The 17,991-nt window shown below is 42.4% G+C and overlaps 1 protein-coding gene across 8 annotated transcripts in view; it reads left to right on the plus strand.

The window, feature by feature from the left end:
- Positions 1-17,991, plus strand: part of robo1 (roundabout, axon guidance receptor, homolog 1 (Drosophila)) — a 202,505-nt gene that overhangs the window by 164,582 nt on the left and 19,932 nt on the right. For all 8 annotated transcript variants that reach the window (XM_046074722.1, XM_046074726.1, XM_046074720.1 and 5 more), the window contains 13 exons: positions 1,489-1,609; positions 2,794-2,932; positions 3,101-3,228; positions 7,388-7,396; positions 8,370-8,494; positions 8,736-8,907; positions 10,552-10,757; positions 12,741-12,822; positions 13,001-13,169; positions 13,265-13,431; positions 13,538-13,659; positions 15,377-15,608; positions 16,519-16,640. In XM_046074722.1, the coding sequence (XP_045930678.1) occupies positions 1,489-1,609; positions 2,794-2,932; positions 3,101-3,228; positions 7,388-7,396; positions 8,370-8,494; positions 8,736-8,907; positions 10,552-10,757; positions 12,741-12,822; positions 13,001-13,169; positions 13,265-13,431; positions 13,538-13,659; positions 15,377-15,608; positions 16,519-16,640 (1,794 nt within the window). The remainder of the gene's footprint in view (positions 1-1,488; positions 1,610-2,793; positions 2,933-3,100; positions 3,229-7,387; positions 7,397-8,369; positions 8,495-8,735; positions 8,908-10,551; positions 10,758-12,740; positions 12,823-13,000; positions 13,170-13,264; positions 13,432-13,537; positions 13,660-15,376; positions 15,609-16,518; positions 16,641-17,991) is intronic.

Raw genomic sequence — 17,991 nt, forward strand, 5'->3', positions numbered from 1 at the left:
ATATGCATGCAGAGAAAAAGAGGGCTGCTGCTGCATTCATTTACTTTAGTCCCTGCTGCTCTGGCACTCCAAATATGCCTATGGAGAATGGGAAACTGCCACAGACACACAGAGGTAAGAATATGGATATAGTGGATGGGGCCTTAAGTGGATCCTCATGTCAAAGCCTTGTGGACCCAACAGTACACCCACCTCTTTCTATGCTGTATGGTCTGCCCTGACCTTGGGCCTTTTGTGAGTGTCACAGTGTTTTAGCTGTTAAGCCTTTTCTCAAACAAACAGTAACATAATGATACTTCAAACCCCTCAAGCACCACGGGGTGCCCTAAATAAGCCAGCTTTCCATAGCCTCTTCAAGTCCCTCTGCCTCCTGCCTTTCTGCTTTACCATGAATACTAAACAGGGGTGAAGGGTCGAGGAATGCTTCAGAACCAGAAAAATGTGTCTAGTTGCAAAGTTGTCCCTCTAGAATCTAAGACTTGCCGCTACTTTATAAAAACTAAAATTGATATACATATTGTGTGTGCTTGAGATTAACGTGGTAGTCACAAGGGAAGCCGATTTTTGCAATATTGCGTGTCATGTTCTCTGTCAATGGTTCTCTAATGAGGGTATCAATGACATGCTTGCAGGTGGTGGTCCTGGGCTTGTAGGCTGATGTGTGCATTTAAAACCTTAAGCCCCATCAAGGCACAGAGATCATTGGTGCACTATACTATTGTCTGTCTCTGCGCTGACTGGCATGGTTGTGAGCTGAGGAGACTGTGCTGAGGCCAGGGCTGCCTTTCTGACTGCCTGAGAACAAAGCACCTCCTCTGGCCTGTAATCAAAGCCCTGGGAAATAACAGACATGACATTCACCTGGACAAACACACATTCACTGCTGGGTGTGTGTGTGTTTGCTTGAATGTGTGTTCACTTGCTCTCACTTGTAGTTGTATGCACACAAAAAAAAAATCCAAGAAACCTATTCTTTAAAACATTCCCCACAATAATAAGACAAAATTGTCCTGAAGCTCTTTGAGGCGACTGGAAAAGTGCTCGCAGTCCTGCAGTGCCTCAGGTGTTCCCACAGGGACCTGCGGCTGTGTTGGATTGGGAAAGTGTTCTTTGGCTCAGCTTACCCTGAGGAGGAAAAGGCAGACTGATAGTGATTTAGACTTCAAGTGGAAACTGAGTGGGAACAGCAAAAAGTGGCTAGAGTAGCCCAGTTGGTCTCTCTCTCTATAAGCTGAGAGCAAAAACCCAGTAAAGTACCAAACCATTATGTTTTTGTGAGTACATTGCATCATGGTGTTGTAATTGCATTTTGGTAAGTAAATGCTCACAGGCATTTGTAATACAATCAAGAAACGTTTAGTAATGTTTGAGCTATGCTGTTTTCTCTTTTTTTACTGTGTCAACCACAGGCCCCAAATGTCTCTCATGACTCCAATATTGCTGTTTCCTGCCCATGTTTAGCCTCTCATTCCTCTTCTATTCCCTCAGATACGCGGAGGGAAGCTGATGATCACAAATGCCAGGAAGAGTGATGCTGGGAAGTATGTTTGCGTCGGCACAAACATGGTTGGAGAACGTGAAAGTGAAATAGCTGAACTTACAGTGCTTGGTAATTAATCCTTTTTCTCCATTAGAGTATGTCAATCTGTTGTCAGTTTTACTATCTGTCCACATACAAACATGCACACACACACACATTGACACATTTTAGATTTTTTTTTTTCTGTTTGTCTGCAGTGAGAAACAGAATCCAGATATTAAGCTCTGATTGTCTATCTCCCAGGGAACTAAATGGTGTCGCTGACCTTTATCAGATAGAGTGTGAGATGACCTCCAATCTCACACTTAACTATGAATCCCATGCTGGCCCCAGCAGCTTCTCTCCTATGACCAGCTGCACCCTCTTTAACCTTGAGTGACCTCTGACCCTGATACTCTCCTGTGTCCAAAGCAGAGAGCATGTCCAGACTCCTGATTTTATCGCCAGCTTTTTTACCTCCTCCACCTCATCTCCTCAGAGACCTCTTATCTGTCAGAAGGAACAACAAGAAAGATGGCTTTGTAAATAAATACACTTAAATAATACTGTTTGACGAGGCCAGCTCCTGGCTTTTGTGTTTTGTCCATTGGAGTGAGTATCATAACCCAGAAACTGGTTAATTGTAAACCACCCTGGTTAGTTTTTGGGACCAAGTCTGATGGAAAGTATTCAGAGCCACTGGAAGCTTTTTTTTAACGCTAGAGAATATAGAAAATAAACATAGAAAGTGCTGTGGTGACCTGTTGGAATTTGGTACCCAGAGCAAATCAGATCTTGACTTTGGGGGTGATGGGGTTAACAGGATGACAGGAGGGGTTAGATTTCTTGTCTTATTTAATGTCTTTAATTAATTTAGTCTTGCCATATACCACAAAGTAGTAACTGTTTCCTGTACTTAGTTTTGTCTTTGACTGTATCTACTGTCTAGTTTCAACTTGATTGTCTTATTTAATGTGTTAACCATAAACAATTACCTTGTCATATTGTGTCTCTGTACAAACTCAATTAGATTGTTCCACATTATTTCATTAATTTCATTCCAAGACACCTCATAGGACTTAAAAGTAAATGATTTAAACTAAGCTTCTCTAACATGACTTTTTTTCACTTGGTTTTATTCAATTTAAAATTCTGACTGTAAAGCACAAAACCAAGATTTTTTTGAGGGAATTAAAGCAACTTTTACTTAATTAAAACACTGTTCCACTAATGTTCTGTGCTCTGTGATTTTTAATTTGTTTACATCGATGCAGAGCGTCCCAGCTTTGTTCGTCGCCCTGGCAGCCAGGTGGTGTTAGTGGACCAAAGTGTAGAGTTCAGGTGTGAGGCCCGTGGCGACCCAGTTCCCACTGTGCGCTGGAGGAAAGATGATGGTGACCTGCCCAAAGGAAGGTATGACTCATCAACTGGTCCACTTTCATCACACAGTACCTTCCTCCCTCACCCACTTGTTGTTTGATCCACTGCTTGCCTCTGTCTGTGTCGTTAGCTGACACATGTTGCGTTTAGTGAGTCAAGTGTTTGACAGCATTTGATGCATGAACACCTGTTTTAATCCAGATATGAGATTCGTGAGGACCACACCCTGAAGATCCGTCGTCTGACCTCTGCTGATGTGGGCTCCTACACCTGCGTGGCAGAGAACATGGTGGGCAAAGCAGAGGCATCGGCCACACTCACCGTCCACGGTAAGAGCGATTACTGTTACAAGTCTGTTTCACACTGTTCAGTTAGCCAGATTTTTCATTTATAGCCCCTTGGACAGCTATTCAAAATTCATTTCCATTTTGGGTTACTGTGCAGCTTGATTCAAATGCAATTTAGCCCAGCCACATTGCAATAATAGCCTCTAGCTTTAGTACTACATGGTCATCACTTTCAACTATTCTCTCTCAATTAGCTGATTGATTTCTAATAAAAAGAAATAAAAAATCTATAACAGCTGTAGAGTTGTGCGCATGGGAGCTCAACAGCAATCGATTGCATTTGCCCTATACAAGTGGCATTTCTCCAGAGGCCTGTCTTCCTTCATGTTTTAAGACATACAATATTATTTGTGAACCTATAGAATATCTGTGTGTCTCCTGTGGCCCTCTCCATTGGACGTCTTATTAACACAGTTGGAATCTAAAAGCAGCGAGTTACAGAGTGTGAACATTCAGAAAGAAACCATTCAGAAGAACTGGGGGCTGGGATCACCCCCAAACCCTCCTGAGAATCAGAGGAACACAGGGGCCATTTAACGCCAAACTAATGGGAATGTTGGAAGTCGGGTGAGAGAAGAAGGGAGGGAAGGAAAAGGAGGCTCAGTGCCAGGTAGATGGGGATTGGATGGAAGGACAGTGAGTATGTTGGTCTTAGTGGCGGCTCACCACTGATGCAGAACGGGTTGGGAATCGGGGCTGGGGGCGAATGTGGTAAAGAGGATAGAGGAGAGGATAGAGAGGTTTCTGTGGTGAGGTCAGTCATATTAATGTCACTCTCAGCAGTCAGAACAGCAGAGATATAAAGAGACAAGGCAATTATATTCCTCTGCCAACCCCCACCCGCAAACACAGATACTTCATCTTCACATGGCTACCCTTTGCAATTATTTCTTAATTTTCTCCACAAGACAGCAACCGTTGTTTAGATTAGTTTGAAGAGCAAGATTAGGCACACCTGACAATATACCCATCAATATATCTACTTCTCTTATTGCCTTTTCCTGCCTTTCCCTCTCCCTAATGAAATCTTACTTTAATGAAAGGAAACGGCATTGATGCTCTGGTTCAATAAGCTGTTCTTCTGGCTTAGAATCATATTTGAAATGCTAAAACCGCCCTTGTTTTCAGTAAAAATTAAATGTCTTAAACTCAGACCAAATCCATGTTGCATCCATTCTGCATGCAGAAGCAAGGCAGTGCCCTTTTATTCTTAAATTATACCTTTCACCCCCAGTTATAAGTTAGAAAGGCATGAAAACTGAAGTTAAAGCACTTAAATTGATTACACTTCAGCAAAGAATAACCTCTGCCATAGATTTAGAGGACCAATGTTGATGCTTTCTTAGAGTGCAAGATCAAGTGAAAGGCAAAACATCCTTGTTCTACTCTCATGATTAGATTGGACTGATGCCTGAACCTCCAAGCTTTCAAAGTTACTAGAACCATTTCCATCTACTCTTCAGATCCCTGAGCTTCATCCAGACCTTCACATGAGGAGGCCAGGGAGGCTGTGGGCACTGAGTAGTCCAGCTAATTAAAGACAAGCATGCCACAGTCCCACGCCCGGAAATGACATGCTTGTAATTACAGATGTGGGCATAGGAAAGGAAAGAAAAGCCGGGTAATTGTAGGTCTAAACAGGCCAAAGTAGCAGAAACGATGTATAGGTAGTAAGCTGTCGCTGTAGTAGTGAAGACAACAGTAATGTGGGGGGCAGGAGTTTAATCTGTGGGTTTAGTGGGCAATGCTGTCGCCCTACATCAAGAGTCAAAGTATGGCACAATTTCTGAACCACTGAATAACAATAACTGAGCAGCTGAATAATATAATTTCAGTGGTAGTGAGCTACTGGCAGAGGGAACTACACCACAAAATGGGTAATCCGATATTTAAGGCAGAAGTGGATTTAATGTAAATATTCTTTGAACCAAATTTTTCTGCTAAATCTGTGATGTGTAAATGAATGATAAAACCAATTGAATTAAAATTAGATTTTTTTAAAAATATCAAAGTCATTCTCTGCATTCTCATTGAGTTTGCCTATCATAGCAATATGGCATTTGCAGATGATTTAAAAAAATATAGCAACACACACATTATTGAAGACTGTGTTCTACAAAGCAGTTCACTTTTAAGAGCTGGGCAGTTTATGAGAAGAATCTAGCTCTGTGTGGACAGAGGGGGATTTTCACACTTTCCATGGTCAGATTGTGAGTGAACAATGTTGACATTATGGAAGTGGTGCCTTGGGCTATTTTTCTTTCAATGTGCTCTGCTCTCGTTAACGAACTTAATAAGTAAATTATTGTCTTACACGCGTTTGTCAGTCTACTACACCTCCTTCTCACTTATAAATATGTCAAGTAAAATATTTCATTGATTGATGAAAGAAACGCATAATTGGCCAAGTCACCAACCATATAGTTTCATCGTAAAATCATTAATCTAAGCCACATGAGAATGTAGTAGTGAGATGGGCTGTTCAGCTATTAGGTGCATACATGTGTCAGTGTGTGTTTTTAAAGATTTACGAATCACACAAAGTCATTTTGATCTGGGTGTGCTGTGGTTAGATAATGTTTATTCTGCATGTTGTAAATTAAACCTCACCAGTAGACTAGACCATAGGAATGTAAATACATTGTTTCAGACTGTATTGGACTGAATTCAGAAAATCAGTGTGTTAGTTCTCGACTTGTTAAGTTTGCCGTTAGCAGTAATTTATGTATAGAAAGGTCTTGAATGGAATGGTTGTCCCCAGAGCAGCGTTGCCAATAACCCATGTAAAGGGTCTGGAAGGAGACTGCAACTGGTGCCAAGAGAGTGAATGAGAGGAACTTCCTTGTCAGCAGGATGTGTGCTATTACAGTGATGATAAATACCAAAACCTGGTTGGCTGCCATTTGACATCAAATGTCAAAAAGACCATCATTGGGTTTTTCTTACTTTCTCACAATGTTGACATACAGTATACAAACTCTCAGAGAGGGAAAAAACATTTAAAGCATGCTGCAGACCTCCTATTGCTATTAGGGAGCTACGATTAATCATGCTAAATCCTCTGCATGTAGTCCTGCTCTTTTGTTGATGTCAGGCCCACTGAACAGCAGCACTGCTCAAATCCCCATTAATATCTCTTCTGTGGTCTTTGGTAAATAGCCTGCCTCCTATTGGGCTGGAGGCCACAAAGCTCAGTGTGTTTTTTCAGCCACTCTGATCAGCTTATTGATAGAGATTCCCCTCTGTGCTGTAAGCTAGCGGAAAGCCCAGGACAAAGTTACCCGGTCAGATTTAAGGCTCACCTCTCCCTCCAGGTCCACAACTGTGATCACAGCAGCATGGGAGAGGTAGAGTTACCTAATTAAGGGCTTAGACACACATGAATGGATGTGTGTAGGTGTTTTAGGGGGGATTGTGTATTTGTGGGCGTGTATGTTCTCATGATTGTGTATCTAGAGCCTCTCACACATGGATAGTGATGAGCGTCTTCTTCTGGGAGTGTTTGATGTAAGTCTTATCTGCATTTTAAAGGCCAGCAGGGGGAGGAGGGAGGGGTTAGTCATTACTCTGACGGACAGCGTTTTGTTTCCGTGGGAGCCGTTGAAGCAGACAGATTAGATAAGGTGAGTGATTGGCTGGGGGAGATTTATGGCCAAACAGTGACAGTTAACATTCACCTTGTGGTTTTATGAACCGGGCCGACATTTGCAAGGCTGTGTTTGAAGGACTGTGATCTGGCTGCTCCTCGGGGTGCTCTAAACCTCATTAAGGGTACAGGGACGATCACCTTCACACAACACCTATAATGAGAGGAAAAATAAACTTAGCAGTATGTTCCTAAGCATAAAATATCTGTCTTGTGTTTCAAAAAGGTACACGTTACAATATGTGTGTGCATTTAAATGCTTTCCTGACATCTCATGGTAATTTTTCTTTTCTGTGTGTATCATGTGGTCCCTAGGGTTTGAATCAAAGGTGACATATGACATGTCTTTTGTTCATTGAATAATAATAACATGATTATTTGTACCCATGGACATCACATTGTTATTTCCCTTATCTGTCCTCTTTAGATCATGCTGTTTATTATTTATTTATTCATCTTTGGATTTTTGTTGTTGTGTTTTTGTTTCCTTTTTAGTCGTGTCTGGTAAGTTGAAATGTCACCCGTCACCTATTCACCGTCCTGACAGAGACAGGAAGCTGTCACATCCCCCCTCCATCCTCCTCCCATCACTTCTCCACCCTCCAATCAGCACTCATGTTTCTGTTGCCATGGGCAACAGTGACAAAAGGATATTAATGGGTAAAAATATGCTCAGCTTGGGCCTCCCAAGGTAAAGCCGCATCATTTCATTCTATTATTTTTGCCTTTTATGCATTACCAAGCACCCCATCTTATTCATGGATAGATTATGTCTTTATTTCAAACGACAGCTTCCAGATTGCTTTACTTTATGTATAACACAACATCTGTATAAAAATAATTAAAATGTTAGCAGATATTTGAGGACATATCCGAAGTCCTTTTGAAGTGAAGGTGTAAACTAGCAGCTCTCTCGCTACGTTCAGAGTGTGTCTCCTCACATAGATGGCCTATTAGACCAGCAAGGTCTAGTGTCACTGTAGAGCTGCGTGGATGACATTGGGCTATGACACCACACTTAGTCTGAGATGGAATTTGTCATTAAGATGCATGGATACTGCATCCTGGTTGAGGCCTGCGCTATTGGAGGGTGTCAGCAGGGACAGATGGCTCAAATTTATTCCCCATTTCCATGTAAATTTTAATGGTCCATGCCCTTGCCCATGCAAATGAGGTGGCATGGGAGTAACCCTTGTTTTTTTCTATTCATTACATCTATAATATGCCTGCATTTTGAATTTGATCAGCGTACTGTTTAATCTGGTGTGCACATACCATGCAAAGTTTTGAAAGAGAGCCTGAATCCTTAAGAACAGATTTGAATGCAGGCCCCATAGCAATATTCAAAATTCTTCTGTCTTTCGTTCAAATAACCTAGAACACATGTAGCTTTAATATTATATATATTAAACTATAAAAATATACTATGGCGTGTTTGTCTATTCAATGGCTAACCATTGTCATGGCTGTCCTCCAGTGCCCCCGGCATTTGTGGTGAAACCAAGGAACCAGGTGGTTGGGGTTGGCAGAACTGTCACCTTCCAGTGTGAGGCCACTGGAAACCCACAGCCAGCCATTTTCTGGCAGCGGGAAGGCAGTCAGGTAAACAAAATAAACTACAATAAAGGGTTTCATTTCAAAACACTCTTTATCCATTTAGTGACCATACTAGCATACTCATCCAAAGATCAGTTTTTATTGACATAGCTCACTTGATAGCAAATATCTTAAGAAAGATGCTTGCATGCCTGTGCAATTTCAGAGTGAAATATTCTACTAACTTATAGCAAAATAGCTGTTAATAAAAGTCTGACTGTATGAGATCTGTTTTCATTCCCCACAGAACCTGCTCTTCTCATATCAACCTCCCCAACCCTCCAGCCGATTTTCTGTATCTCAGACTGGGGACTTAACCATCACTGATGCTGAACGCGCAGACATGGGATACTACAGCTGCCAGGCCCTCAACATTGCTGGCAGTGTCATCACCAAGGCTCTACTAGAGGTTACTGATGGTAAGCAACCGTCCTTTACAACATAGTTTCTGCATACAGCTAAGCCTCAGAGGGAATTAGAGAAACACTGAAAGAAAACTTGAGTGGATAAATATTGGGATTTCAGATGATCTTTGGCTCATGAGGATAATGCTGTTCATCTGAAATGCTGTGGTCATGCTGTAGAGCATATTAATATCCAAATTGAGGTTTGCGAGGTTTGGTCTGGCCTGTTGAATGTGTTCCTGTCAGAGATAGAGACTCGCTGGTGCCTGTGCACCCAGACCATGGCTCAGTATTTGGCTTTGCTGGCTTCACACTGGCTAATGTCTCCTATGGTATTCCATGGCTGGCTTGCTGCTGTCTACCGTTGGAAGACTGTGGTTGTGTGGTGAGGTCTGGATTGGGTCCTTTAATTACTCTGCTAGCCAATCCCCTGTCAGCCTGGTGGACTAACCTTGGCTTCATTTTCACCATTCCCACAGAGATCTGGGCAGCTATTATTTTTGTCCACGACACACCTAGATTCATCCCTTCATTTACCAAATGCCCTTCTTCATTTTAGGCCTACAATGGTATGCTCCATCTCTCTCCTCTTCTTTCTTCTATTCTGTCATGCTCTCTGGATAATAATAACAGTTATTAAAGTGAGCAGGCCACTCGGAGGCCACCACTTCTCCGCAGGCAGATCTGGTAATTACAGGTCATGCTGACAATGTTTTAGTAATTGCACCATCTCTGGCACAAAAGCAAAGACAAAGCGGACCAGAGATTACACCGCAGCATGGTTCTGAGGATCTGTGCACACATATATTCATCATTATGTGTTGCCTTTACACTGTGTTAGGTATTAATTTGATTGCCCCTCACTGAATGTAACGCACTAGTAAATCAGCGGGGCTGACAGCAATGGTCATCAATAGGGCTATGAATGATAATAATAATCAGAGGGAGGCAGGCAGCAGGAACATGATGAACCACAAAATAAAATTAAAGGATTTTCGGGTTCACGTAATTAAAGTCTCTGTTACATCTTCTCCCTTTACCTCCTCTTCCCCTATTTTCTCTACATTATAACCTTTCTTTTTCTGTCAAATACATGCTTTCTCTCTCTGTCTTTGTTGTCTGTGTCTACTGGTTGTACATCCAGGGTTCACAGGCTGGAAAGGAGGGAGGAGGAGTTTAAATGTCCTTGTGCTAGTAACAGAGTCTGTACTGGCTAGATGTTTTTTAAGCTTTTTCTCCCTTGTTTTGTGTTTTATGGCTGGGGGATGGGCTAGGAGATTGTTGGCCGCGAGTGTTCATATTGGTTGTGCCAGGCGTCTGGTAGAGCTGCAGCAAAAAGACTGAAGTATCTGAGGCTGTTTCATTTTAATTACGCTGCTTTTATTTGGCTAAGTTCGACTCCTGCTGCTGAATGATTAGAAAATTGTTTCCAGTTCTTAAAAGTGGATTTAAATCCCTTCCCACCATCCTTGCAGTTTTCACATGCTTACATGACTGCACGCTGTTTGTCAGATGCTCACCATTCCCTGCTTTTTGTGTGTTTTCTAATACATGATGGATATAATTGTCTGAATCAGCTGTTCCTTCTGTCCCTGCACATCTTCACAGTTTTTCTTCTTCCATCTCTCCACATAATTGCTCATTCTGCTCCTTCCACAGTTGTGTCAGACCGCCCACCACCAGTTATCCGACAGGGCCCAACCAATCAGACAGTAGCTGTGGACGGTACAGTGGTACTCAACTGTGTGGCATCAGGGAACCCCACCCCCACCATCTTGTGGAGGAAGGATGGCGTCTTGGTGTCCACACATGACTCCAGGGTCAAACAGCTGGACACGGGCGCATTGCAGATACGCTATGCAAAGGTAACACCTGCGCACATGTATAAAAATGCTCAGATCCCTTTTTTACATAAAGCAATGTAAAACACAACTGCAGTATTCTGTGGCATTTGGAGTTTGTAATTTCTCTAAGAATGGATAAGCTTACCTTGCATTTCTATGTTTATACAGATGCAAAATTTTGTTTTTAATTATGATTTTCTATTAGTCTGCCTTTAATGTCTAAATCCATTCAAATACACTTCAAAGTTGTCCATATCACATCCATAATGTGCTGGGCAACACCCTGCTGGTTGGTAAATAAAGCATGTGTTCCCTGCCAGCAGCCCAACCCTCAGTGGGCTGTCAGTCAGTTGTCGCGGGTTTGAAATGGAGTCTGTGAAGTCGAACAGTCTGTAGTTCCTGTCCATCAGCATGCACAGTGGGTTTTGTGTGTAATTTTGCGTGTACGCGTATGTGTGTGTGTGTGATGGCAAGCCGTGTGATGCTGAACACACTCTTAGGGAGAGACAAGGAGAGGGTGCTGACGTGTCTTCCAGATGGAGGCGTCACGGAGTCAGAGTTCACGTCAGTTTGCGGTGTTCTGATGAATGCTGGCATGTCTTGTGGTGACAAGATTGCGGTGTGATTGGGCCGCCAGTGCAAGGCAGGCAGGAGGGGATGTGTCTGAACCCCTCTCCTGCTGTAGCTGAGTAAACTCCGCAGGCACTTTACATTAATGAACTTGTCATTTCTCCCTGACAATATTTTAATGAAGATGTTTTTGATGCGTGAGGTAATTTAGTTTATAAATGTGGTCGCATGAGTGTTATTGAGTTTTTCTACATTTTCTTATCTGCCAGACAAAAAAATACACACCTCGGGGGCCTTGGCAGGATATGTTCACACTCAGTTATTCAAGCAATTCATCTCTTTCTCTTTTTCGCTCTTTATTTTGCTTACACACCAACACAGTAGCCTTTAGCGTACTATGCATCACCAACAAACCACAACAGAATTATTTGTCTTACCTACCTTTGACTGGGGTTGACAGAGTAGACATCTTTAAAAATGCAGTGGTGTAAAAATATGGCACATACCTTTGTCAACAGGGTTATGTTTTGTGTTTTGTTTATTTGCCTGTTAGCTAGCAGAATATCAAAAAAAAACTAAATAGATTTAATTTGGAAGAAATTTTGACCATGAGCCAAAAAAAACCTAATGATTTATTTTAGATCTGGATACAAAATCCAGGTGCAGGTCCAATAATTTTGTCTTCTCTCACAAAAGTATTGGATATGGACCTGAATTTTGTATCCAGAGTGTTTTTTTTTTCAGCTCTGTTTTCTCATGAACTACTGCATGTTGTATGAAAATCTGGCACATGTATCACATGATCGTCTCTCTCTATGTGTATTTTGATGCAGATCCAGATCTAATGCAGATTACATTTGCCATTGAAATAACAAACAAACAAACCTTGGTAGTTTTAGTTCCTGAACTAAAATATAACAAAACTACAAACACTACACCATAGTTCACCAATGCATAATGGACTCTAAAATGTCAAACAACCCCACTTTCTTCAACAAATTTATTAATTTATCAAAAAGCATAGAACTAGGGTTTAACCATATATCCTCAGTTAAGATTGTCACTACATCTGTTGCATAGAGCAGTCACTTCCATGTTTGGTTCTCTGGAGGAGGGGGGCGGAGAGAGAAAATGGTCTCCAATTAGTCAATGATCCTGTGAAAATCTTTTCCATTTGACTAGAAATGGTCTGCCACTTGGCCTTTCCAGCTGCTTTCCCCCAGTTTCTGCTATGAAAGAGACGATACTGAGATTATCAGGCAATGACAGCTGCCTGCTACAGCCTTCACCAGAATATCAATAAGCAGAGCAGTGATTGTGGGGGAGAGATAGGAAGAGGGAGAGAGGGAAAGAAACTACTACTAGTTCAGGAAACTGTGGCACACATTTAAATAATTTCCATATAACAAAATATCTACACCTCTTCTTCTCCAGCTTGGTGACACTGGCACCTACACCTGCATCGCCTCCACACCCAGCGGAGAGGCCTCATGGAAAGCCTACTTAGAAGTCCATGGTAAGCCAAACCAATAGTGAGGTTTAGTGTATTTTTTAATATCTTTATATATTTTAATATTCTTATTCTGCAGTTAAAGGAGAGGTAATATTGTTGTTTAGCATATATTTGCTTACTGGGAAATAGCAATAAACTACATTCTAGCCATTTTCTTTCCTTCTGTCTTTTCTACATTAAGAGTTTGGAGTCCCAGTTCAGCCAAACAGACCTACTGACCCAAACCTGATCCCCAGTGCCCCTTCCAAACCTGAGGTCACTGACGTTACCCGCACCTCTGTCACCCTTTCATGGAAACCTAACCTTAATGCTGGAGCCACACCCACATCCTATATAATAGAGGCATTCAGGTAAAACTAATCAGCTTGTCGATCAGTAAACAAAATAATTGCATGGTTTTAATAAAGCTATTTAAACCTTTATTCTCTCTGTTGTGTGTCCACAGTCATGCATCAGGGAGCAGCTGGCAGACCTTGGCAGAGCATGTGAAAACTGAGTCATTTGTACTGAAGGGCTTGAAGCCCAGCGCAGTCTACCTCTTCTTAGTACGGGCAGCCAATGCCTATGGGTTAAGTGATCCCAGTCCTATCACTGATGCTGTGAAAACACAAGGTGAGAACTGCCTTCTTACTGATTTGATATACAGTACAGCAGTGTTTAGATTTTTCTGAAATTTACAGAATAATTCATTTTTGATGTCTGTGCTTCTGCGTACTAGATATCCCTCCCACTAGTCAGGGTGTGGACCATCGTCAGATCCAAAGGGAGTTGGGAGAAGTGGTTATCCACCTGCACAACCCCACCATTCTCTCCTCCTCATCTGTCAGGGTGCAGTGGACAGTGAGTATAATTTTCTCCATGAATGCACTATTGTCACTTCTTTTTCTTAAGACAGCTGCAGCCAGCAACAGATTGTCATATGGATCATTGGTATAGCTGGTCACCAAAGCTCCACGGTTAGTTTAGTGATATGGCTGCGGTCAATTTGTCAGGCCACTCAGCCGAGCTAATGTGCTAACGTCCTAGCACCCTGCAGAGGAAGGACACTGCAGAGTGTAGCCTGGAACACTGTCCAAGTGTTCTTAGTGTCCATCTGGAATGAGCCTGAACTGGGCAACTGGCCGGAGACCAAAAATCTGCAGCTTTGCCCACAGTGGACCACTCAACCGCCCAGAAGACAAACTACAGGGCCCAGCCTTCTGCTGGCCATGTAGTTCCTTATAGCAATGTGTGGCGTGCCAGTCTGTGCCCTCTCAGATTGAAAACACTTGACGGCTGTTAAAATAATACAAGTGAGAAGGACGAGGCGGCCAACTCATGCTCTTAAGTGGAAATGGCTTACAGATGTTAAAACGGATAGGTAGCAGAGGAAGAAGTAGAAGTAGTTGTGGGAGCTTATGTTGGTGTTTCTTTGCTGGTACAAGCTGAATATGAAGTACTTATTTTCACCTGCAATTGATCAAGTCAGTGTATTTTTTTTTTTAGATTATGAGACAATGCAACTAAACATTATGGCTGGCCAGCTTATACAGTAGATATTACGCTGTGGGATGACTCACTGAAGGGGAAGAACAGTCCCTGTTTTGCCTTTTGACATAAGGCCACCGCTACATTCCCAGGTATTATGAAGTGCCATAGTGAGTGATGAATGGGACTGAGGAAACGTGAAAAGGATACTGACATGTCAAGACTGATTTAAAACATTACTGCCCAGTTACCCTGTCTACTTGGAATGTTCCAGAAAAACATATGACATGAAGGAGACTGACATTACAGTTAAGTGCCACAGTTTCCTTGTTTTCTGGGGGTTAAATCTATTCCCAATGTGGAGTTTCTTGGTTTTACATTTTCCTTTGTGTTGTGGTAAATGGTTGCACAGTTTTCAGGCTAATGAAGACCACCTGAGCCGGCAGCATATTTTACAGAGGAGGGATAAAGAAATCACTAAAATCTTTACAAGCCAGTGCTGCTTGCCTTCCACAGGGACTCGTAGAGGTATTAGCATAGTGGTTGGCGGTTATTATTTTCTCCAACCATGCTCGATCACAAAGCAACATCAGTTGTCCTTAGATTAAACTAACAGACAACTCCCCTCAATTACATTTATTGTCTTTATTTAGCTACATCAGATGCAGTTTACCTTCTGGTACTCCGTATAAAGTTCCACTATTCACCTCTTGACTTTAGCAGCTAGTCAGTACACTGGAGAGCAGGACAGGATGAGACAGGCTGTTCTGGGAGCCTGGTCCTATTTAACCAGCTCCAGACTTAGAGGAACCTCTTGCCAATGACCTCATACTGCGGTTTGCACAAATCGCTGCTGTTCCAAATGGCGCATAGACAGTCAAAAAGAGAGATGTAGATGTGGAGGGATAAACTGAGGGGTGATGTGAAGAGTTAGCACCCCATTTTATGCAGCGCCTGGTGTATCAGTTTCACGAATCTGTCGCTGTCCAGTGACGCTACAATCTATTACATTGCTGTATCATTTTCCACTGTGAAGCAGCTAATCAAGTCAAGCTGATGTCTTTGTCTGTGATCCTGTGCCATTCACTAGGTGGAGCAGCAGTCACAGTACATCCAGGGCTACAAGGTGATGTACAGGCCCTCACCGGAGGGACCACAGAGGACCGAATGGGCTGTGTTCGAGGTGCGCACCCCTGGAGAGGACAGCGCTGTTGTGCCGCAGCTTCGGAAAGGAGTGACATATGAATTCAAAGTCCGCCCCTTCTTCAATGAATTCCAGGGAACAGACAGTGATGTCAAAATTGGCAAGACGCTGGAGGAAGGTGGGGGGATGTGAATGTGTGCAGGTCTACTCGCATGTGTGCACGCATGTTTTCATGTTTACACAATTTTATATGCACAGCTTGCATGTGTGAGAGCATACAACAGCTGTTCACAGCAGGCAGTGAGGGTAGGATTATGTTATGTTCAAATGCGGTGTATTCAAGCATGCTAGGGTGGATGTTCAGCTCTTTAAAAGGCCCTATGGAAACCCATATACAAAACTCCAGCGCAAGTGTTGTACTAATACTTCTCATAGGGTGTGGTTGTGGCAGTCTTATGAGGTTTGGTTGAGACCCAACTGCAAATTGTAATCTGTAGAAAACAGTTGAGAGAAATGTGAGTGCTGAGTGAGTGTTTACTAGAGTGTGTGTGTGTGTGTGTGTTGTATGTGTGGGAGTGTTTTGATCTTTTTCTGCTGGATTCTCCTTTGTTCCCAATTTTGTTGATAATTGTTTTCTGAGCTCTAAACATAATGTTTGTTCTCCCGTAAGCAGAGTAATGGCTGTTTTTATAAAATTCACTCCCGCTGTGATTACGTCTTTTATGTTACATTCATAATTATTTTAGTTTAATTACCGTTGGACCACAGGTTGGCGTTGACACACGCCATACACCACACCATCATAACTCCCTGTCTGTTTTGAGTAAACAGTTATTTGCTTTTATTTACCCACAAAAGCACTTGCATTAAACAAACTCCCTTTTCAGATAAAAGCATTGGAATTTTGATTATTAGTCCTTTGTTCTTATCTCAGCTTTAGTCTCACGCAGAGATAAAGGACAAATTCTGACAGCTAAATGGGATGAGGGGAGACAGGGAGAGAGTGCATGCAGTTATGAAAAAAAATCTGCCTCATGTATGAAGGTGTATTTTTTTTTCTCTCTCTCTCTTTTGTCTACCCTCCTCAGCCCCCAGTGCCCCTCCTCGTGAGGTTACAGTGGCGGAGAGTGGGGACAATGGGACCGCCATCGTGGTCTCCTGGCAACCCCCTCCAGAAGAGGAGCAGAACGGGGTGGTCCAGGAGTACAAGGTAACAAAAAAAAAACAAAAAAAAACTAGCAGCTACCTCTGGTCTGGGCAAGTGGGACTAGTATTGCATAGACACACAAAGGTGACACAAATAAGGATGCAGACAGAGCAGATAACAGAGAAAGAGACTGTGCACAGACATAGAAAGGTAATGAATTCCTGGTTGAGGCACACCTTTGTACACTCGTCAGAGCTCAGGAGAGGAAAGGAGTCAAAACAGATGGTGGAAACTGTTGTGAAACAGTGCCATCTGGTGGAGATGGTAGACTCACACATATTGTGATCCAAAGGTGAATAGTAGTGATGAGCAATTTATGTCATACTTATTGGTAGGTTTCTTTTTTCCTGTAATAGTAGCTAGGCCTTAACTGGTGATCACAGATCATTGTGTGTTTAGTGTAGATATTATTATTTGGCCTTCCATGGCATTTTCCATGACAAATACAAATTTAAATAACTAATAAACAACATTAATAACATTTAAAGAGCACAATCTACACAAAACTTAACTATACTCCATGATATCCATGTAAAGGCAGGTAATGAGTATACAGTATAATTCCAGTCATGTCTTTGTTGTGGGGCTGTGCTAATGCATCCCTCAACCTATAGCACCTCTCTCCAACTCCCCCTTTCCTCCTCCTTACATGATAATGTATGCTCTTTTTGTAATGGCCTCACTTTAGACAGCGCTGTCCTCTCATGCATTATGCTGTGGAAGTCCTGTATTTTAATTGGAAAGCCTTTTTGTGTCACAGGGAAAATAGGCTAGTGGCAGAAGTGGAGATGAGGGAGAGCAAGTAAAAAGTTAAGCCACTGTTAATTTTCCAGGTAAATGTTTTCTGGTGATAGGCTTTAGAGTAATTTCATGGTTTTTAAGTCCAGCTTGAGAGCGTTCCCTGCTCATTACCGAGCCCAGTCCCTAGTGGCACTTCAACTCACAGCAATTTTTAAGATACACAGAATATTTCAGGACTTTGTAGTTCCATCACAGGAGTGCAAACACACACACATGTATAGTACACACCCAGTGATGTGTGTATGTTAACCTGGTTAACTGGTGTGGGGGTAAATAAATGAGAATGTCTGGGGTTCAGGATGTGGAGGTCTCCAAGCCTCATGCTGAGGTGAATGTGTACTCCTCTTTGTGACCCTGGTTTGAGTCAGCCTTCAAGACTGCTCTCCTTCCTGGGAATGACAGCACTTCAGCTTCTGATGAAATTGGGTTATGGGGGTTATTGCTGATCCCCATTTGTTTTTCATGGGCTTAAGGCTACACTGAGATGTGTTATGGCTACCTCAGCTAATACTGACCGTGTGTTGAGTACAGCTTGTAAAACATAAAGCCATGC

The sequence above is a fragment of the Micropterus dolomieu genome, linkage group LG17, assembly GCF_021292245.1.
Source record: "Micropterus dolomieu isolate WLL.071019.BEF.003 ecotype Adirondacks linkage group LG17, ASM2129224v1, whole genome shotgun sequence".
Lineage (NCBI taxonomy): Eukaryota > Metazoa > Chordata > Actinopteri > Centrarchiformes > Centrarchidae > Micropterus > Micropterus dolomieu.